We start from the raw sequence: 23,053 nt of genomic DNA, 5'->3' as shown, positions 1-23,053 counted from the left end.
TGTGTAAAAACAATTGTTAAAACTTTTTCTCATCAACTTTTACACCACATAGATAAATTGTAGCACATGGAATTTGGATTTTTAAATCTCTTAATGTTTATTTTGTCTTACCTTTTTCCTCCTCAGTAGAAAAAAAAGTGCCAATTTATATTCATTAATGAGCTGTTTTACATAGGTAGAACAATGGGGTCCATCTTTAAAGTAAAAGGGGTTTTAACTGCTAATACTTAGTAGCATGTTCTCTTTTGGGGGGAAGCAGATAAGGGGAGATTGTAGTAGGGGCAATGAATGATGCAATGAATCAATGTAGTAATCAATAGCTATGTAACACTGATGCAAAGGGTACCTACAAGTTTTGACAGGTGAGCTACAATGTCTCTTTTTTCTTTTTCTTTTTTTTTTTATTTTGGTCAATGAAAATAATCGTTGATTTGGTTTTGCTTTTGTACAGAAAAGTTGTATCTCTTGAGAAACAAACATGGTTRGAAGAACTTTGAAAATACACTTTGGCATGTGTGGATGGTTTATTTTATTTATTTTTTTTCCTTTAAGCCTTCAAACTGTGATAGGTTCTTAATAGCTTATCATTAAGTATCTTATATGACAGAGTTTTTAAATGTGGAATTATTTTAAGATTTTATTATTGCTGACTTTTTTTGCTCAGGAGAATGTACAGTGAAGTCCTATTATGTATGTATGTATGAAATAGATTCCTGTGTCTGCTAATGGTGATATCAGATTCATTTCCTAAGTCCAGTTACTATAGATATTTGTAATCTCAATCAGTAGCTATTTTTGAAAAGAATCTATTTAGCTTCCTTCCACCTCCCTCTTTGTATCTCCTCCCCTCCCCCCCCCAGAGGCGGCTGGTAAAGTCACTTGAAGATCTTTGTTCTCAATATGATTTAACTGTCAGAAGTTCTACTGGTGACATTATTCAGTTTATTTATGGAGGAGATGGCTTGGATCCTGCAGCAATGGAGGGGAAGGATGAACCTCTGGAGTTCAAGCGAGTTCTAGACAACATCAGAGTAAGGATTATTGGAATCTTTGTTAGAAGTTTGAAAAGACTTTGGGGCATTTAGGAGGAAGTAACAAAWTTTTTTGAGAATTGTTTTAATTAAATAATTAAATTTTAAATTGCATTTTTTGAGGGATCCTGATCCGAGTTTCTCTGCTTGTGTATGCCAACAGCTGCAGAATTTTTCTACTTTAAAACATGGCAACTAGAGCTGAACTATGTATGAGGTGTAAAAAATACATTTTTTTTCAATGTCTAGATGTGGTTTTTGGGCCCAATACCAAGCTTGGGAGTTAGATTGTTACTRGTTTAGCTGGGTACTAGATTGGACTCACATTACGCAAATTAATTCCTAATTAAATGTAAAGGTGTGCATGTTTTTTGTGTTGGACTGCTCCTTAGCTCAGATGCGTAAAATGCTGTTGACTAACTGAACATATAGTTATGTTTCAATAAGTGTTATTTATTTATACTTTTTTTTTTTTCCTTGACTAAGATAAAAACTTTTTACTGACATGACCATTTGGATTTCTTTGTGAGTGTAATAAACTGGTAGAATTAGAAGTGTGTGTGTGTGTGTGTGTGTGTGTGTGTGTGTACATCTTCAGCTTTACTGAAGCATGTAGAAAAATATGCGAGTCTTCTCTTCACAATAGTCTGGTATTATTCAGTTAAAAGATGTTAATCAGTTATACATATAGATATGTGTATCTATATTCTATATCCTTACAGTGTAGCTTTTGTGTGTATGTTTTACCTGCAGTATTTTTTTTCCCCTCTCAGGCTGTGTATCCATGCCGAAATGAACCAGCCCTTAGTAAAAACGAATTGRTATTAACATCTGAGTCCATCATGAAGAAGAATGAATTTCTCTGCTGCCAAGACAGTTTTCTGCAGGTAATATCATTCTCTCATTTCCTTTTCACATTGAGAATTTAACCCTTATATGTAACATAATTCTGTTATAAGTCAGGGAAATTAAATAAACTGAAAGTACTTTTTTAAAGATCAGTTTTATCAATCTGTTGGAATAATGGCTGAAGTTCCTACATTAGTAGCAGCAGTACTAKTTTGTTCAATAAGATATTTCTGGATACTTTCTGTGTGTAGGTAGGACTTGCAATTTAATATGATAATATTATTCTTACAGAAGTTGTTTGTGTTCACAACAGTAGGTTTTGAAATGGGAGAAAAATCTAGTGATTTTTGAGTAGAAGGTGCCTCTGGTCATATCTGAGATAACTTACTGGAACAAAATGGTACAATAATTACATACATCCTCTGCAATGTCTGAAGAAAAGTAGTCTTCATTGACTCTATGTGAGAAACTAATAGGATAGGGTCTCATACTCCCTTATTATGTATATGTTTTGATACTATCTGTCTTCTAAGTAACTGTTTTTAGTCATTTGCTTTTCTTCCTTTAGTAACAACACCATATATGCACACATGTATTTACCTTGCTTTCCTTTGATACTAACCCAGCAAAGCACTTGAGTCATTATTGGGTAGGGTTTATGTCTTTTAAGGATGAGTGAAGGTCCACATGACTGTGTTCTGCCTTCCTGTAGTTTGAATTGTGAAAGTCAATGCATTTAGAAGAGCATTAAGCAATTTGAGAATTTAGGATAATGGCCAAACCTAAGGCTTATTTAGAAGATAGTGGTTAGAAACTGTGGAATTAACCTGGCTGTGGACCTTGATGTCCCTTTTAATTTCTGGCAGTGGTGACAACACCATGAATTCAGTAATACTTTTAAAGAGTTGGTTAATGATCAGCACTTCAGAGTGGAAAGTGACAAAACCAGTAAGCAGCTGTGTATGAATTGGTTAGCAATTCAGTTGCTAGAGCTGAGTTGAAAAATCAGTTCTTTTCCATGTTAGAAATATGCTGTAAATCTTAACTTTGTTGCTGGAGAAAAGATGCAATACAATAATATCAAAGCATGGAGGTAAAACTGTTCTTTGAGGGGTGTATGGTTTTTTTAAATCGTATCAGTAAAGTCTAAGTAACTGCTGTTCACTTCAGAAGCATAGATTTAGCTACATCATCCTAACAGTAATCAGTTGTATTTCTGATATTTATGTTTCAGCTATTGTTTCATTTTCTTTTTTCCTTTTCTTTTTTCTTTTCTTCCTTGAAGACATTAACTGAGACAGGTTATGAAAAATATAATGAGGTAACTGTAGCATGTGTGTGCACTGTGTGAGCATTAATGTTAGTGTTTTTTAGCTAAAGATGTTTGTATAGTGCTAAAATAACTGAATAGAATATATACATACCTGCTTGTTAAATTCCAATCTAGATGTTCACCACAACAGTTTGCCCAAGTTCATTTTTAACGATGAAAACCATGACATATGAATTAATCCCTACAATTAAGTTTCAGGATTTGGTTCCTGGAAGCTTTGTTTCGATATGTGACTTTTCTTTCTTTCTAAAACTTGTCCTTTCAACCTGTAGGGATATTAGCATGTTTTTCCTAATTTTCTCCTCTTCCCTTCACCATTTTTCCATTCTGGAATAGAGGTCTTTCCTATTGTTGTTATTTTTACCAGGAGGTTACTGTAATAGGCTTATCCACTCTAGTCCAGAGTGTGTCTAACAGTATATCTAAATAGCCTTTTTCAAGCAGACTAACATTAATTTTGCCTGTACTCTGTCCTTACTGGAGGGAAGTCAACTGATGAAATAAGCAGATTGTTGCCTGACACAGCTTTTAGTGGGGCTTAATGTTTTAGCATAGGCATACCTGTGTGTATTAAAATATAGCTGAAGAGATTTTTTTTTCTTCTTATCGCAATTAGGAAGATCTTTAGAAACCTTTGGAATGAAAAAGAAAAAACAACTTTCCTGATTTTTTGGGRCTAGAGTATGTGTTCTTGAGAGTGCAATGCAAACACAAAAAAGCCTCCGCACAGAGCCAGTCTTGTGCTGACATACATAGTGCTGGCCTACTAAGTCTGACAGGACTTGAACTAGTTCTTGCTGAATCATTTGAGACCAGACCTTTTTACTTARTGTTGGCCATGTAGTAGTTCACAAGGTCTGTGTTGAGCCTGAACTTACCAAGTCAGTTTGGTGCCTTTTTGTTAAACAGRTTCAGATGAAAGGGTCTAAGACTACATGAAAGAAGCTATTTTCCTGAGCTAGCTCTGGAAGCTGCACAACTGTGCTYGTGGAGGACAGTGTTGCACTCCAGATGATAACTCCGTAAAGACAGGCTCAGCAGAAAGCAAGCTACTATTTGTAACGTGAAGTAATCCATAGTTTGGATAATCTCATAGACTGTCAAAGAGAAAAAGTCTACAATAAATAGTTTACCATAATATTATTTCCACACTGCTGTTTTTTTCCTAAGTCTGTCCTATTGTGGACTTTCTTCATCTTACTAATTCTGTAGCCAATATGACAACTTCTTCTGATTTGTGATGTGTTGTTGTTATTATTATTATTCCTGTCCCTTGATTATATGACAGTAGCTGAAAGTATAAAATAACTTAAATGTTCAATGTCCTGGGGAGAGAGTTGAAGTTGCCGTATCTCAGTTCTGACTGTCTCCCACAAAAGAATCACCTTTCCAGATGAAATAGCTTTTAGTATTTCTAGTGGGTTTTTTTCCCCATTTTGACCTGATGTTCTGAATGATCTTCTGCATTCCTATTTTTGTTTTCTCCACAAGTAGTAGAAAAACTAAGCCTTCATTTGGCATGATTACTCAACACTTATCTTACAAAATAAATAAAATTATTTATTATATCCAAATATCTACAGGTGAAAAAACTCTTCCCAGTGACAAAATAGTCTATCTGTAAGTTACTGTGAGTTACAGCAGGGCAAAGGGGTCAGAAATGTATAAATGCAATCTATTGTCTTCCGAGTGGGAAACAATTTGAAGCATTCATTCCAGTAGCACGTTCCTGTAATCATTTTTTTTTCAATAAGACTTTGTTTTAGTCTTCATGGAAAACAATGAGCTGTTTTGATTTATGAACAAAATTTTTRAAAGGCAGTCATTTAGATATTTATTCAATTCGGCAGGTAATTTTAAGTGCTCAGCTACTGTAGTAGTTGGATAGAGGCCAGTACTGAGCAAAGATGAGATGTTACTTTATAGTCATCATTCTGGTTGGCAAGCAAGCATAATGGGGTGGAAAGGGCCTAAATGCACTCTGAAAATCAAATTAGCCACTTTTGCACAGAGGTGTTCTTAAATCATTGCTGAAGTAGACAGGAATTATTTGCTTTTGATTTTTCTTTGATGTTTTTTGGTTTTGATAGCCTGTGTTGTAGTAGTGATTTGCATTGAATCYAGTTTTACAGAAAATATAGTCATAGGCCTCATATTTCATGATCTCCACACTACATACCTGTTTCTTAAGCAAAATGACTGAACAATTTTTCATAGAAATATTGAATGTTTTTCTGAAAGAATTATTTCAATTTGCATTTCAGTAAAGGCTGTTAGAGCTATCTTTGGGTAAACCTGATAAGTGTGTGGCTGGTTTATGTATTAGCACACATTAAATGCACTATTTACAAGACTTCCCCACAGCATAAAAAGGTGCTATTTGTACTATGCTAGGTAGAGACTGTGTCATGTACATATAAATTTTCAGGGGTTTTTTGTTTGTTTTTTGCTTTTTGGTTTTTGAAGGTAAACTATATCTTGAATCTCTGAAACCTGTCTAACGGATGTCCTTTGTATATTTCTTCTATTGACATCGTCTTTCCTCTCTGACTTACTTTGAATACTGAGGAATGAGTGAGAAAGCATTTGGGTTCATATACTCAGAGAATAAATATTTTTGAGGGTTTTTTTTTCCTTTCCATAAGATTTTTGAGGTGGGATAGTCGGAAGAGTGTCAGTGAGTGATGATTAGTTAAAAATGATTAACCAAAGTCAAATCTCTGAGTTTTCAGTATGTGCTCAGGAAGGATACTTTTAGGCAGAGTAGACTGCCTATGTTTTCAAGTAATGATACTAATTTGAGGTTACACAGGATTGAATTTGGTTAACTAAATTCTAGTCTGTGTATCTAAGTTTTGATGTCTCTTCATATTACATATGACTATTATTGTAAGCATTTCTTTTGTATCTGTAAGCAAGTAACTTACTGTTGAAGATTTCAGTATGAAAAAAATATCTTTGTTGACCCTTGTTATATTTAATTTCAGGAAATTAAAAAATTCATCAAAGGTGTTTCTGAAAAGATAAAAAAAACTAGGGACAAGTATGGCATTAATGACAATGGCACAACTGAGGTAACTAATTTCATTGGGGTAATTATGCAGTTACTGTAGATCTTCATAAGCTATTGCATTTCCAGCTGTCCTCTCTTTTCAGCCACGAGTTTTGTATCAGTTGGATAGGATTACTCCAACCCAACTGGAGAAGTTTCTGGAGACTTGTAGGGACAAATACATGAGGTAGGTGTTTGACCTGTTGCTTTCTTCCTYTCTCTAATCTACCTTCTTTTGTTTGTTTGTTTTTAAAACCAGTTTAATATTTGCCATTTTGTTTACAACTAGTGGTAACTTAAAGCGAAGTATTTTACTACTTTGGTACCATTGGTACTATTGTCATTACAGTACAAATAAAGAATGACAAGCAGTTGACCCCAAAGATGTAAATATTGCAAGACAAAGGTAGAAGAATAACTAAAAAACAAAAAGGTCTTGCTATCTACAGGTAGGGATGTTAAGATGCAGAGTTTAGAGCTTGTATGAGAGTTCTGAGGGTTTGCCAGAGCTGGGATTTTCACCTTTTTGTCTTGAGTCCTGATTAGATGCTTTCATTAGGAAACTCTTGTTACTAATTGATTGTTTTCCTTTTATATTGTAGGAAAAAATGTTTTGTATTTCTTAAATCCTTGTTTCAGGAGACTTGAGTGTGAAAAATTATGTGCTTGTGCTGAAGCACTTCTGAAATAGTAGTAGTCATATCTGTGAGCACAGTTTTCATCTGGAGCTACTACTTATTTTGTAGAATACACAGATAGCATTTGAACAGTGGATTCAGGTAGAAATGAAAAGTGCTATAATTCAAAAGATTGAGGATATTGTTTAAACAATGAAATTTAGGTACTTKTAGACACGTTACTTTACTCCCGTCCATGCAGCACATTGTTCCCACATCCAAAGAGTCCACGTGGAATAGTGCTTGAACTGGATCAGTTTTGAATCCTTAACAACCTTGATGGTTCATCTTGGTCTACACAATCTATAAAGAGTTACGTCACACATTGGTATAAAGTGTCCTTGAATCTATTACCCACTTCTAGGGGTTTGTTGTTTGTTTCCTGRTCTATTACAAGACAGCATTAGTATGAATGGATCATCACTATCCATTGAGAGTTGTTTTGCTTACTTAAAGAAGGTCATGATTCTTCTGGGATTTGTTCATTGGCGTAGAGCTACTGGTGACAGCCCTTTTGTGGCCTCGCACTCACCTACATCAATTATTTGTTAGTGTGGTTTCCCTTTTCCAGAAGCTTTATGTATGTATTAAATTCTTTACCTACTTTAAAGCAATAAGGTTTGCTTTCAAGTAATAGTATTGTTAGCTTATGTTTCTCTTAAATATTCTTAAGTGTGAACTGTCTATGGTGTGTTGTTTTACAGTATTGTATTATGCTGATGTGTGGTGACTGATGCTGGTCTGACAACTGAAACATGGTACCTTTGGAAAGGATGTTATTGCTGTGATGCATGCTTTTATTTTGTAGACGGGTATTATTTTAGCAGGAACAGAAGTCTCTGGGATCACAGCAATTTGGGGGTAGAGAGCTGGGCAGAGAGGAGCCTCATAAGGTTCAACAAGGGCAAGTGCAGAGTTCTGCACCTAGGGAAAAATAACTCTAGGAGCCATACAAGCTGGAGGCTGACCTGCTGGAGAGCAGCTCTGCAGAGAAGGACCTGGGAGTGCTGGCGGAGGACAAGTTGACCATGAGCCAGCAATGTGCCCTTGTGGCCAAGAAAGCCACTGGTATCCTGGCACCCCTATCCTGGGGTGCATTAGGAAGAGTGTTGCCAGCAGGTCGAGAGAGGTGATCCTGCCCCTCTRCTCAGCCCTGRGGAGGCCTCATCTCGAGTACTATGTCCAGTTCTGGGCTCCCCAGTACAAGGGAGACATGGAGCTACTGGAKGCAGTCCAGCGTAGGGCTACAAAGATGATCAGAGGGCTGGAGCATCTGCCCTATGAGGAACGACTGCGAGAGCTGGGCCTCTTCAGCCTGGGGAAGAGAAGACTGAGGGAGGATCTTATCAATGTGTACAAGTACCTGAAGGGAGGGTGTCAGGGGGACGGGGACAAACTCTTTTCWGTTGTCCCATGTGACAGGACAAGAGGCAATGGGCAGAAATTGAAGCACAGGAAGTTCCACCTGACCGTGAGGGAGAATTTCTTCCCTGTGAGAGTGACGGAGCCCTGGCACAGGCTGCCCAGAGAGGTTGTGGAGTCTCCTTCTTGGGAGATCTTCAAGGGCYACTTGGATGCAACCCTGTCTAACATGTTCTAGGWGACCCGGCTGAGCAGGGAGGTTGGACTAGATGATCTCCAGAGGTCCCTTCCAACCTTACTGATTCTATGATTCTATTATACAGCATGAGTGAATGACAAGAGATCTCTAAATAATAGTGAAAACAATAACCTCCAATAATTTCGTTTTGCAGTCACTCAGTTAATTCCATCAGATGTTAGAAGCTAAAGAGTATGAGATAGCATGTTTACTTGGTAAGAGTTCATCAAGGAAAATGCAAGATGCTGCTACAGTTTAGATAGATTTAGGAAGTTATATTCTGTAAGTTCTGGAAGTTTTGTTTGCTCTAGTAAAAATGATCATTTTGCACTCTTTTAGGTTTAAGAATGTTGACTCCAGGATCTGAACAGAACTTTAGGGGAAGATGTAAATTTCCTCACAAATTCTCATTTTCAGACTGCATAGTGCAATGGTCTTCATTTTCTGTACTGTGAAGACAACCAGTTCTCAAAGGCTATAAGTTTTAGAAAGGGTCAAACATAGAAATGGTCCCATTACATGCATAGTTGGAGGGAAAGTAGGTCATTAGTATAAGCTTTTAAATAAGCTGAGAACAATACAGCATTAATACCTAAATTTTGCTCTTATTAAAAAGTTATCTACACAATAATTTCTTAGAGAAGACTTTCTTAAAGATCTCTCATTCTTTAACGTTTCARTGGGAGTTGTGAAAACATTAGTGTGTGCAGTTTCCTGAATGGAAAATTTCGATTCTCCTGGTTGACGTTTAGGAAGAGGGGAAAGCATTTTGTTTTCTGTTATGGATGTTGTACTGGGGCTGTTGAATGCCTGTATGACAGGGCATCATTCATCTTGCACATCTTGCATGAGATCAGTGTTTGAATATCAGTGACCTTTTAACTGGTTGACTCTACTGTTGTTTGTTTAGTTAATACAAGTTTGTTACCTTTTTTTTTTAATAACATCTACCAGAATAGTTTTTGTCTGTGATTGTTTAGGATTTTATGCCTTACTGAGTTCTATATTTCTTCCTGTATTTTTTACGAGGATTTCTTTCTCAGGGCACAGATGGAGCCTGGTTCTGCAGTAGGAGCTCTTTGTGCACAAAGTATTGGTGAGCCTGGCACACAAATGACTCTGAAGACTTTTCATTTTGCTGGTGTCGCTTCAATGAACATTACTTTGGGTGTGCCAAGAATCAAAGAAATTATTAATGCTTCAAAGGCAATTAGGTACTAGTATTGATGTTTTTTCTTTCCTGAAGTGAAACTTGTTTGATAAATTTGTGATATGTGATAGCATTTCTCTGATATCAGTAATATACTAGAAACTGCAATGAATCTATTAAATACCTAAACAAGAAAAATTTATTGTCTATCCAACCAAGTGATGAGTTAGGGCTAGAAAACAGACAAGTTTCATTTTTTTGAAAATCAAATGAGATAAACCGGTGACTGTCTGAAACTTAATATTCTGTTCTGAAACTTAATGTGCTGTTAGGCATCTCTCATATATTGTGAATCTTTCTGTTCTTTAGTGATAGTTGAAACATGCATATCGCTGGGTATCCACAAAACCATATTTAAATAACACTAGAGTAGTGTAAGCCACCAAAATTATCAGTTGCTATATTATTATAATCTCTTGTGTGTWTGTTTATTTTTACTAGCCTGAAGTATCTGAAGAATAATTTTTTTAAATGTACCCGAGGAAGCCAAATGTCTTTCTATCTTAGTTAATCCTGCCTTGGATAATGTGATAGATTTCATAAGTATAGCTGTAATGCAAATTGCCATCTCTAATCTAGCTTAGCAGTTTCATAACTCTGAGGTTTTTTCTGTGTGTTTATTCTCTGTAGCACACCTATTATAACAGCACAGTTGGACAAAGATGATGATCCTGATTTTGCCCGTTTGGTTAAAGGAAGAATTGAGAAAACTTTACTAGGAGAGGTAGGAAAAACTGTATTATTGGTAATGCCTTAAATGCCTTTTTTAGTCTATTGCTCTGGGACATTTTAGCCATTCTCTCAGAATAACTGTTTCATCCTTATCTCTTAAAGATTTCAGAATATATCGAAGAAGTGTTTCTTCCTGATGATTGTTTCATCCTGGTCAAGCTCTCTTTGGAGCGCATTAGACTGCTGAGATTAGAGGTGAGTTGTTCAGTTTGCTTTCATAATATGCTTTGAGAAAATTCCAAAGGGTCTCTTCATCCTTTTTCAGAAGCAGAAATCAGAGTAATGGAAATGAAAAACAGGAAGTTAATGAAGCATATCCTGTCACTACATCACACCAAGATTTATTTCTTCTTCTAAAGTGGATAATTTTTGCTCTATTTGGAAATGAGAACATTAATTTATTTCTTGATGTCTTGCTAAACATAAGAAAGATGCTATTTCTGTCTTTCAGTTAGGAACATACAGGTCTGTATGTACTCTCAACACAAGACAGTATTTCATGTAACTTAAAAGAGTGATAATTTGTGAATTTTCATTTAGTTTTCTACATTCCACTTTCTGATACTCTGTTAAGAGTCATAGCACAAATTTGACTGCTACATGTTTTTGAGCAGATTTAAATATTTTGAGAGAAATTCTAATGTTTGATGACTGATATTTTTGCCACAGGTGAATGCAGAGACTGTGCGCTACTCTATTTGCATATCTAAACTCAGAGTAAAACCTGGGGATGTTGCTGTCCATGGAGAGGCAGTTGTATGCGTGACCCCTCGTGAAAATAGCAAGAGTTCAATGTATTATGTATTGCAGTCCCTTAAGGAAGAATTGCCAAAGGTAAAAAGCAAAGGCTTTGTCACATGTTTTGGGGGGAGATAATCAGTAATAATAGTTTGGGGCTCTACGATGGGAAGATGGAGTATTTTTTGTCAGTCTTTACAATAAAGATAATCTGAGTCCAGAACTTTGTGATTTGATTGCCACTGCTTTACAGCTCAAACTAAGCCCCCAGTACTAATCTTCATAAAATAAAATTGAAGACTTGGTATTTTCCTTTAAGCATTCACTGAAGCATTCCAAACACGGCAGTTCTTGTAAAAGTATGAAATAGTTGCTTCTTCTTCCATTTGCATCTAGACCTGGAGCACATGAAAATATCTGGCCTATTTTGTGCTGTATAGAAGAAAACTGTCTACTTTAGATTTTAAAAATGCCAGTCAGTGAACTGTATTATTTACAGGGTGCCCTTTCAGTTGTGTGGACACACCATTCAGACACCTAGGTCTGAATTTATTTGACATGTGCAGGYATTGAGTAAGGCTGATGGTGTAAAGTGAATGTCACATGCACTAGTGTATTTAAGAGTGTAACATCTAGTTTTGTATTTATTTTAATTCACCACCTATTCCAGAGACTGGAGGTTCTAAATACATTTGAATGCTGGTAGAGTTTACTTTATCTTTTATATACTACGTCATTGTATGAATCAAACTTACTCAAGCTTTTGTTTTTTGAAGGTTGTAGTGCAAGGTATACCAGAGGTTTCTCGAGCTGTCATTCATATTGATGAACAAAGTGGTAAGGAAAAATACAAACTTCTAGTTGAAGGTGATAACCTGCGAGCTGTTATGGCTACTCATGGAGTGAAAGGAACAAAGACATCCTCTAACAATACTTACGAGGTAATGTTCAAATGAGTACTGTGCTTTTTGCCCCATAATGTCTTTACTGCAAGTGCTTGCCTTGTGTTCAGATGCAGCAATTTATAGCTAATCGAGCCTGATTTCACTAATAGTTGTCAGAATGTATTAACATAAGAGAATAATTCCACTGGCAGCACTGTTCACTTCTAAAAAGCCTTTTCAAAAAAAWTTTTTAAAAGACAGAAATACAAAATGGTAGCAAAAGAAACTGCGTTCTACTCATGTCAGATAATATTCAGTTCAGAAACATATTTGCTCCAAGCATTTGGTTCGTCATTAATCCAACAAAATCTTTCTTCTAGGTAGAGAAGACATTAGGAATTGAAGCTGCTCGGACCACTATTATCAATGAGATTCAGTATACAATGGTGAACCATGGTATGAGCATTGATAGGAGACATGTTATGCTGCTGTCTGATCTAATGACATACAAGGTTTGTTCTATGCTTTTTCTCAATGCTGCATTGGTCTGTTTATTCAAATTAATCTTGCCATGTTTGGGAAGAATAAGGGTCAGCTAGGAAGATGGAAATCAGTTACAGGTTGAAAGAACTGTATGTTGTGCTATCTAAATACTGTTGTTTATATATGAAACAAAATGGTTAATTAACCCACTTCTTTAAAAAAAAGTAGGTCTATTTTTATTGGGAAAAGTTGGTGAAGGGAGTAAGGCATCATGATTTCATCTTGGAAACCTGAAGCCTAAAAATTTGGGGATGAAAATCAACTGTGTGGGTAACCACACATGCAGCTTAAGGCTTGTGATACAGAAAACCACATGGGGTGTGTTTCATAGCAGCTTCACTGTGTACAGGAGTCAAAGGATACAGACTTTACAAATAGGATCAGATGACATATAGAGTATGAACAGTCTTTGAGGACTTGTTAATACAACATCATATCTGCTCTTTATTGATTGATGTTTATCCTTACCATCCAGTATGTTTTAGACATATTTGAATATATAACTTAAATATATTTGACCTAGTGAAGTCAGTTTTTCCACTCTTGCCTGTCGGAGTGCAAGGGTTTAATTTGGGTAAAATGGACGAAGGAATTCTTGCTTCTCCCAAAGCTGTAGGGCTTTGTACTGAGGTACAGCAGTCCCTGGGGCTGCTGTGCTGAGCTGCAGCACAATAGTGGAAAAGGGCAGCAGAGTGCAGTGTTTTATGCTTGTTGGGTTCCTACTGTGCTTTCTTTTGTTTGTATTTCTGACTTGGGCCTCAAAAATGCGTAAAGTCTGTTGTAATCAGGATGTTTGGTAGAGATAGAGGCAAAAATACATCAAGTTAGTAGAAAATTGAAGTATTTTTTTGTGGAGTGTGGAAAAAAACGCAGATTTATTTTTTTCTCTAATCTGCTAGCAGCTGARGTCAGCTTTATGAGGACAAAAGCAGTAGCTTCAGGGAAGTGCTTTTATAACACTGCTCTGAGACATCACAAAAGTTTGTAGCTCAGCAACTGGTTTACGATTGTGTTTTCTCTCGTGTCCATGTGTCTTTCGTTTGTTCCGATATTTGTTTAAAAAAATTGCCTTAACAGTTCATAACAGGTTCTGTAGTTTACAAATAACTGCTTCTGTTTTATTTAAATGTTGATAACTATCAAAATATTAACCTTCAGGATATTTAATTGTGAAGCAAYGTATTAGGAAATATACCATATTGTAGATAGTAACTTTTTACTTACTACTCTTTTTCGTGGTTTTGTTAGAATAATYGGTACATTTCTGTTGTCCATCTAATTTGTTTCTTTAGCAAGTGAAACTGACCTCCAGCCACTATTATGATAATCTTTCTCTGGGTTTCTCTATCAATCTAGGGTGAAGTGCTGGGCATTACTAGATTTGGACTGGCAAAAATGAAGGAAAGCGTGTTGATGCTGGCTTCTTTTGAAAAGACTGCAGATCATCTCTTCGATGCTGCCTACTTTGGGCAGAAGGATTCTGTTTGTGGTAGGTATTGCAAATTCTGATGGCAGTTTGTGGTCCTTATCCAGCAGCTGTAAAACTCCTCAAAGCCCTTTGCTAAGCTTTCTGTTCATCTTGTGTGTCAAAAATGTGAAGACTGAGACTGATTTGTACTTCTTGATCCTGGAAGTTTGATAAACATTTTTCTAAGGATTACCTTCCACCATCAGTTACAGATCTTGAAGTCAGATGGGCATGTGTCTTACATTTCTTAAGACAGACTTTGACCATTCGTATTTTATTCCTCTCATTCCTTAATTAGGACAGATTTTCTGGAATTTCACTATTCCTGAATTATTTGCTGAAATCAGTATTTCTTTTTTTTTGCACTGCAAAGGTTTGTTTGTCTTCAACACCTAGAGCTCGGTAGGGAAGCTAGTACCTCATTCAATATTTAGGTTTCCTTTTCATTCCTACTGTGTTGGAAGACATTTACTTTTCAGGTAGTATAGGTGCATGTGATACTTTGCATAATGATTGCTTCCATGAATTTGTCAACTGTAACTAGAAAATACAGAAAGACAAAAGCCTTTGACCTTTTCAGTTCAGTTCTGAACCAAATAGGTAATTTTATCCTTTTTTCTTTTTATTTTTTTATTTTTATTAGAAACCCTATTTTATCGGGGGCTATTCATTAGCAGAACAGAGAAGATAATCTTCTCAATTTCTTTTGAAATATATTTGCTTTTAAGTGTTACAGATTACTTTGTTAACATCCACTGAATCTTCCTCTCACTGAATTCATTAACGAATCTAATTGGAATTTAGAATACATGTGTATTACATATGCGTGTGCATGCACGCATGCATGCAGACAAACAGAATATCATCACTTGTATCTTAGTTGTTTGAATAGTTGGGTTTTGTCATTCTGTTTCTCTTGATTTTGAATTTCTGCCGTGTATTCTAATATTTGGAATTTAAATCTTTTCCTCTCTTTTTCTCTTCTTTCCCCTCTTCTTCCCAGATTTAATTCTCCTTTGTGTTAAATATCTGTTGGAATGATTTGTTAACAAGTCTGTAGTAGATTAAACTGAGAAAAAGAGAAGGCAGGCTGGTTTCACTCTCTTCAGCGTACGTTTATATAAGACCTACCATCCTGGAGTTGTAATTGCTTGTTTGGAATTTCTGGGTCCTAGTGAAGTATAAAAATACTAACATAGTACGTTAAAATTTACTGGTTTGTGTGTTTTCCTAGGTGATCTTAAAAATGCTGTCAAATGTACTGAATGTTCTGTAGACAGAATATTTTCTGAATGGCTGGAATYTATTAGAAACCTTTATATTACTAGCCTGTGTTTTAAGAGCTCTTCCACTTTCTGGCTGTTCAGCCTTCAGTGTGAGTGGGTTTTTATWAATCTTTGTTTTTATTATTCTGCCTGTGGTTAAAACAGAGATCCTATGGCAGACTTATTCCATCCTGAACAGTAAGGAAAAGAAAAAGTTTTTTCAAAGTCCCCTCTGGGTTGGTAAAATCTTATTTTGAATAATGCGAAAACCAAAGATCTTTTCATGTTGCCCTCTATMTTAATGTTTTAGTTCAAATGAGGGAATGGAGTGGAATGGACAAAACAGAAATTTGTTGTCTATCTTTCAAAACTGGGGAGATGATATTGGCTTACTTGTAAGAAAAACTGCTGGGCAGCTGCTTGATCTGGTCATTCCTCATTATCTCTTTGAATTACCATGAAAAGAGACTCTGTCACATGCTCACATTTTTGCATCTCCAGAGCAGGAAAAACTTACAAACGCTGCCAAGAAAAATGAGCATGTGCCTAAAATCAACTATAGGTACTGAATTGAATGGTGTCTCAAATCAGTGCTTCYCCAGAAAGTGTGGATGTAGTTTCAGACAATGTGGCCTTTGAACCCCTTTAATCTTATGTCTTTTTTACCCCCGAGAAAATGGGGAACATCTGAGTCCTCCTGTACCAACATAAGGACAAGCATTTTCTTCTGAGAATTGCTGCTGCCACCCCCGTGGGCAGAGTGGGTTGAAACTAGGGCACAGGAATATATCTAGTTCCAGCCATCTCCACTGCAGAAGCAGCATCAGCAGGTTCAGCAGGACATGCTATCTGTGAAAGATGCAGCCTGTTTAACTTTCTGTCCCCTTCCCAAAGAACAGTCAACAGTATATTCTCCTTTCTAACTGCAAAGTGGGAACTGAGAGCTACAGATCATTGCTGTGACACTCGTTTATGAGGGAAATGTCAARAACACAGCCTGTTTGCAGTAAGAGCAGTAAGACTGGCTGCATCTCTAGCTAGCTTCTTCCAGCTGAAAATGAGCAGCAGTTCATAGCTGTCAGGCAGCTGCTTASATCTGCAATAGGTTCTGACTGGTAGGGTTGCACTGAAATAGTCTGGGGGTGGTCATTAGAGCAGAGTGCCCTTTCCTGGCCGTTGTTCTGCCCTCAGCTGCACTAGGTGATCTCCAGAGGTCCCTACCAACCTTACCGATTCTATGATTATAACTTCCTTTTTCCATTGTACTCTGGATGCTATAGCAGCTGTACAAAATAGTGGTCATAGATACGCAGTAGATAACTTTTAATAATTCATATTATGCACCGTGTTTTTAAGGGTTTAACATAGGAAAACATTCAGTGGAAGTGCAGCATTGGTGTGAGAACAAAAGTATTGCATTTTCTTATACATTTCTTAAAAATTGAAATTAAGAAACTGCCAAAGTTTTCAGAAAATTTGTTTTCATCTTAGGATATGCATTAAATGTACATTTTTATTTATTACTTGTAGAGGTTAAATATTTTATTAAATGTTTATGGAAAGGACAGTGTGCTCATACTCCTGAGAATATGTGAAAGTATCATTTGGATCATACCAGTGTTTTTTGTCTCTGCATGCTGTTTTCTTAATTCGTAGTCATGTTTTATAAGAACATAAATTATCTGGAGAAGTAGTTCAGGTAAGTACATCTGAAATATAACTGTATGTGAGCACATTGGTGCAAAAATACTATAGCTATCAAAAATAATTGGCACAGACCAGATCTGCGTTTTAATACATTCAAAACGAGTATTTTTTGAATCACGAAAATGGGGATTTTTTTTTTWAAAAAAGGAGGTAAAACTAAAGCTCCTTCTGCACTGCTAAATTGCAGGAGTTTCAGGAGAGCTTGTCCAGATTTGAATGAAGTCTTTGCATTGAGTCAGAGGAGAAACATAAGTTACTTTAYCTTGCAACTTCTGCAATTGATAATAGGTAGAATGCATCTTCTCCAAAGACAAACATTCTCATGTTCGTTAATTAGTAGAAAAGGTGTTTAGGTTGTTTTTTTTTTCCTAATTGTGCAGAACTTAAATAACACTATTCAAATAACACTAATTATGTGACATAGTGATCTAACAATCCGATAACTAAAAGGTAATAGTGACATTGGTCTTTACATATGAGGTTCAAGGRGATACGATAGAGCAATGTATAGAGCATGGCAAATGAAAAAATAGTTTTGAAAATTTTTACTCTTCAGACATTTCAACTTTTTTTTTTCCCCCTAGGTGTTTCCGAGTGCATCATCATGGGAATTCCGATGAATATTGGAACAGGACTTTTTAAACTACTACACAAAGCGGACAAAGAATCAGCCCCTCCTAGGAGGCCTCTGATATTTGATAATAATGAGTTTCATATTCCCATTGTTACATAGCATTTGGGCAAAATACAGAGCTAAGCAAGGAACAGGAAGAAAACCTGTAATTAAATTAGGGAATGTATTTTATCAGTTCTGTGTGTCTCAAATAACTGAATTCATAAATGAAATACTGTCAAAAGAATTGCCCGATTGTTTACCGCCTGTTTGTACAGACAAAAAGGAGAGGCTTCTCTGCACCAGAGAGTAGAAAATAATTTGAAGTGGATCTCAGCTGATAAAAATTTTCTTTCTGTTCTAGAATTTTTCATGCTACAAATAATAGCATTAGCAATATGCTTTGAGAAGAGCTGAAACTTTGGCACCTTACCTTTTGTAAATTACTTCCCATGGTAGTTGATGTTCGTCTTTATAGGAACTGGGTTTGTTTCCTCACTATCACAAGTAAAGCTTTCAAATAGATGTGTGCTTTTCACTGATTTATGAAGAAACTACAATATCARTGTTGCAACATCAGAGATGGGGTTTTTTTAGAAGTGGTAAGTGTTCARCTTACTTTAGCACTGTGGGGACTGTCAGTAAAACTAGCTGATCATTAAATAGAGGATCCTAAGAGGTTCTTAAAATGATATATGTGAAAAAAGAAAACCTAAGCCGTTTACCTTGTTAAGGTACCTTGCATGAACCAGAAGAGTAATTAACTTCAAGATAATACATGTTCTCTTAAGTCAGAATATATCCACAGTTTTGAATATGCTAATTGCAGCGGGCCAAGTGTGAAATTAAGAGTAGGTGATATGTAAGGTTTTCTTGGTATTTTTCTGACTGAAAAAATCCTATTTTAAGTCCACTTTTCCATAAAGATAAGTTTCAGGGTTATTGAACCCAATGAAGAGTAATGGTGCTTCAAAAGGTATTCTTGTGGCAGAGCTAAAAGACAGAGCTGCATGTTAGAACATGGTGTTTTAAGAAAGAAGCTGCTGCACTTGGAAACTTGGAAACGTGCGCTCTGTGTGGGTGGATATCAAGTGTCAGATTGCTGTGCTTTGTGGCTCTGAAGGCAGTGAAAGTTTCCTGTAGGCAAATAGTATTGCAAAAAAAAAAATGTAAATTTACCGATTTTGGGGGAAGTAACTCCTAAACTTACTGATTAGGACTTGTACTATCTAAATTTTGGAGATTGAGCAGAATTTTCCGGTATTGGTATCATGGGACTTGTATACTTTATGAAGTTGTAATATTGGATACAGATAAAGGTAAAGTTGAACAGTAGACATTTCTAATAAAAACATATATTTCTGTAACTTACAAGTAGCTGTAAAATTCTTGCAGTATGATAGCTTGATTTATTTTGAGATCTTTGGGTTATTAACTCAGTATTAGATACACTGCRTATTCAGGTTTGATGGAAATACCTGCAAAAGAAATCTGTGAGCTTTTATAGAGTGCATTTTGAAGTGGCATTTCAGCAGGAGCTGCAGAAAATGTTCTGTAGCTCCTAAGAATGAGAAAGGGACTTTAGAAAGCTAGAACTGAGTATCTGAATCATCCATACTGCGTTAAACTTTGAGTGCAGTTAAATATATCTGAAATGTTTGCTCCTTACTTGTCTGTTTTTCCTTATTAGTTTTTTTCTCTTATCCCACGTTATTATCCAGTACATGTTTTTTTTCCCAGGATTCTACTGTGGGGAGCAACCACAAAGCTGCAGACTTTAAAGCTGTTACTAAGTTCTAAGAAGACTTATATTTAAGAACATTACAAAAATAACTAGTTTCTCATATTATAGTAGCTGTTATATTGCCGGAATCTGTAATGTACATGATGTTTAGCAGTCTTAGTTTTGGGCAAGTTTCATAAATGAGCAGGGTTCTGTTTTAATAGGGTTTTGTTTTAATATGTCAAGTGGAAGTAGGAAGGAAACTTCATGCATGGACATGAAATCATTTGACTAAACGTTTTAATCTGTAGGCCATTAGAACAGTTTTCAGACTGAATATATATTTTAAATTATTTAAAGGTAGTACTGTAAATTTACTTCAGTGCTAGGGAGGGAAAGTTTCTTGGTTCTTGTTGTCCTCAGTATTTGGATATTCAGTGTGTTCATAACATGGGTCAAGATTGGAGAGAAAAAAAGTAGATACAGCTAAAGTTGTTCACACATGAAATGAAAACAAGCTGCTGAATTATCCRGCATTTGTAAATGAGTCAGTATGTGCTGTGGTTTGTCTTCAGGTAGCAACCAAAAGAAAAGTGTAAGGGTGCATTAAGAGAATGTAAATCCTGTTGTTTTAAGTCTAAGGTGCCACTGCTCTTCTGTTCCTCTGTTCTGTGTTTTTTTTTTTTTTTTTTTTAATTCATCCTCCATGCAGAAAAGACCTGGTGTGAAATTCAACATAGCTATTCTCAAATTATTTTATATTTTGGATTGGGTACTAAAACATACATCTGCTGAGACTTTGTTAGGGTCAAAATTGGAAGTGGAATGTACTTAATATCTACTCTACAAGCCAGAAGTATTTTCCAGTTTCCCTTTTAACTRTAAAAATTTCCAAATGTATTTGAATTTTGTGTTGTGAGCTAGATGGCTATTTACTGACTAACAAGTCTATATAGAAGTCTAGTTCTATTTCTTTTTGAAAATACACAACAGGTAGGGGTCAAATTGAGAGAAAGACCATAAAAGTTTCCTGATTTTATCCTGGGAAATTCTAATGAAAGTGTTTGGTATTTTTATGAATAAGATTCTTCTGAAGGTGTAATTGGATGAGGTTTGTATGGTCATGAGTAGCTACCTCATTTTTGTAAACACAGTGAAATGGAACTATTTAAATTATGGTTTTCCTCTGTTGAATGTCTTGAAAGTATGCAGTGAATTATATCTGTTACAATTTTATTTAATAAAACGATAAAAAGAGGCAGAGATAAAAAAAAAAATATATAAACTTTGGGTTTGTTTTGTGCATAAATGAGCTTATAGTTGACCCAACCTCTTCTTGTTTCATCCGCTTAGTTATTAAGGCAATTTAGAGTTATTGGGCTTTCCTCAAACAAATTTTCTGGTAACTTGAAGGAGGCATCACTGAGGGATAATACAATGCTTCTGTACTTCTGAAGTGAGGTTAGTCTGTGATATATATAGTGATCCTTATCAAGGGGGGGGGAGAGTCTCCTTGCAATTGATTGATTGAATTTGATTAAAAAAAAAATAATTTTTCAAGCCTTTAAGTTTGCTTTCTTCCAGATAATTCCCACAACTCATCTTTAACATTAGAATATATTTCAGTTTTGTAGGGATACCACTAAAAAAAGAGCTAGAAGTGATGGCTTGCAAGTATAGTACCTGGGTATATGTCAACAACATAATACTTGTTATGCATGTAATGTACATTAGAGTGCACTTAAATCTCYAATATTTACAACCTAAATGAACCTAAATGAATATATAATATACATACATTTCCTCTGAGCAGGCAATGTACTTTATAAGTGTTTTGAGTAAAAATAGGTTGTTTATAACAAAACTATGGATTAACAATTATTGTTAGGGCTTTCTGTATGTTCAGTAAAGAAACTAGCAGTTGGATTTCACTCATAAGCAGCTAATTTAAGAATCAGTTTTAATGGTCAAATGAAACTTTAGGATATTTCATTAAAATTTGCATTTTTATCACATTTACCATCATCTTTAGAGCAAGTTTCATTTTTAAAGAAATCAAGATTGTTTTGCACGTTATTTTCACTGTCTTCAAATTAATACACTAATTGAAATTAAATACTAAGTTAAATTTTCTTTAAAAGATCTGGAAATTGCTCTATAACAGTAGACACAGATACAGTAGAAGCAGTAGATACACTAGAACAAAATATATCAGAAGGACAAAATGTTCTTTGCAAGGAGAAGCTTCACAGTAAGTGAGTTACTTTTAATATCTCAGAATTGTTTGGTCACTAATTACAATAAAAACACTTTGGAAGATAATGTTAAAATCTCTAATTATAAGGTTATGGAACAATTAGGTGTTACCATGTGAATTTGTTCACAGATGCTCTTAAAAATTCCAATGTCCTCCAGTTTCTGCAGAACACACTCATTGAACTTAGAATAGAAAGGTCGCTGAAGAATCTCAAGTATGAAGCATGTAGCAAATGATGCTGCAGTCAGGCAGCAAGGCCAACTGCAAGCGGGAGGCCTCCAAGGGAAACCCTGATTCATGTTAGTGTTGCTGACGGCACATTTTTAATAGAGCAAGGATTGATCCCCAAAATTCATGAAATTATAAATACCCTGCTTTCTAATTATCGCCCTTCTTTTTCATCCTTTTAAAATCATGTAAAGTTTTCTGTAATTGTCAGACCTAGGAACTTTCCTTGGTAAGTCATTATTTGTAAACTGATCCTTGGCTATTTTTCTTTAGTGAGGTCTAATGAAAATACTACATACTATGTGACTTCACTAAAATTTGAGTACTGTTTTCTGCTTTTCTTTAAGCAAATGACAGAGCAGGTGTGTTGTTCTTTCTCTGTACTCCCTAAAAATTTGTAGTTCTGGATTCTGTTTGTAGTGGGTCGAAAAAAGGTTCCTTCTTCATTTTTCTGCTGAACAACAGGAGTAGGTGAGTAATTGCTTCAAAACCTGTGTCAGTAGAAACTTGGGGGTGGAGAAAACTTCTGTCTGTTTCTTTTTGGCCCCAAACACACACCTTTGGTTGCACTCGTGGGACCATAGGCAATGACCTGATGGTCTGGTGCTAAGAATGCAAAAGAGCGAAGGCCTGGCCATACGYCCAGCGCTGCAGTAACTGCTGGTGTCGAGGGATCCCCTGAGCTCTGCCGCGAGGGCGGCGGGTTCTGAGCTACGGGAACAGAGCGGGAAGCGAGTTGAAGTGTAAGTGAGGGGAGAGGGCTGTGAGGAAATCCAGTGGGGAAGCTAAATAAAGTCTTCATGAGGCTATTGCAGGAGGGTTAGGCAGTTGCTGTGGAATACATTTGTGTGACAGCTGGATGGATGGCAAGAGGGAGCGAGGAGTAGTCAGGGAGATGAGCAAACACGCGGGGGCCACAGCTGTGTGCTGTGCAGCCAGACGGGGCTGTGTGGGTACAGCATGCAGCTTCAGAAGCGGGTGGCTCAAGTTAACCTGGAGAGTTCTTGCATTTGTAATACTAGTCTGTGATGTATGTAGTCTGTATGATTTTGACAGAAGAGTATATAGAGACCTGACAGGGGTAGCACTTGTTACAAAAGAAGTTTGACTGGTTAGCAATCTATGACAGCTTAATCTTTATAC

At 36.1% G+C, this 23,053-nt stretch overlaps 1 protein-coding gene across 2 annotated transcripts in view; it reads left to right on the top strand.

Annotated features, from left to right (window-relative positions):
- The window catches only part of POLR3A (RNA polymerase III subunit A), a 38,538-nt gene extending 19,168 nt beyond the window's left edge, over positions 1–19,370 (top strand). Inside the window, exons 20-32 of one of the 2 annotated variants that reach the window (XM_085312305.1) lie at positions 861–1,031; positions 1,805–1,918; positions 3,166–3,201; positions 6,201–6,287; positions 6,370–6,452; positions 9,586–9,756; positions 10,383–10,476; positions 10,587–10,679; positions 11,154–11,318; positions 11,999–12,163; positions 12,487–12,618; positions 14,006–14,138; positions 17,674–19,370. In XM_085312305.1, the coding sequence (XP_085168431.1) occupies positions 861–1,031; positions 1,805–1,918; positions 3,166–3,201; positions 6,201–6,287; positions 6,370–6,452; positions 9,586–9,756; positions 10,383–10,476; positions 10,587–10,679; positions 11,154–11,318; positions 11,999–12,163; positions 12,487–12,618; positions 14,006–14,138; positions 17,674–17,822 (1,593 nt within the window). In that variant the 3' untranslated portion in view covers positions 17,823–19,370. The remainder of the gene's footprint in view (positions 1–860; positions 1,032–1,804; positions 1,919–3,165; positions 3,202–6,200; positions 6,288–6,369; positions 6,453–9,585; positions 9,757–10,382; positions 10,477–10,586; positions 10,680–11,153; positions 11,319–11,998; positions 12,164–12,486; positions 12,619–14,005; positions 14,139–17,673) is intronic. The other variant, XM_085312306.1, reaches the window with a different exon arrangement.
- Positions 19,371–23,053: the final 3,683 nt, after the last annotated feature.

Source organism: Rhea americana, unplaced genomic scaffold, assembly GCF_003343005.1.
Source record: "Rhea americana isolate MKP2758 unplaced genomic scaffold, rheAme1 scaffold_36, whole genome shotgun sequence".
Lineage (NCBI taxonomy): Eukaryota > Metazoa > Chordata > Aves > Rheiformes > Rheidae > Rhea > Rhea americana.
This window is presented reverse-complemented; position numbering and strand designations above follow the sequence as displayed.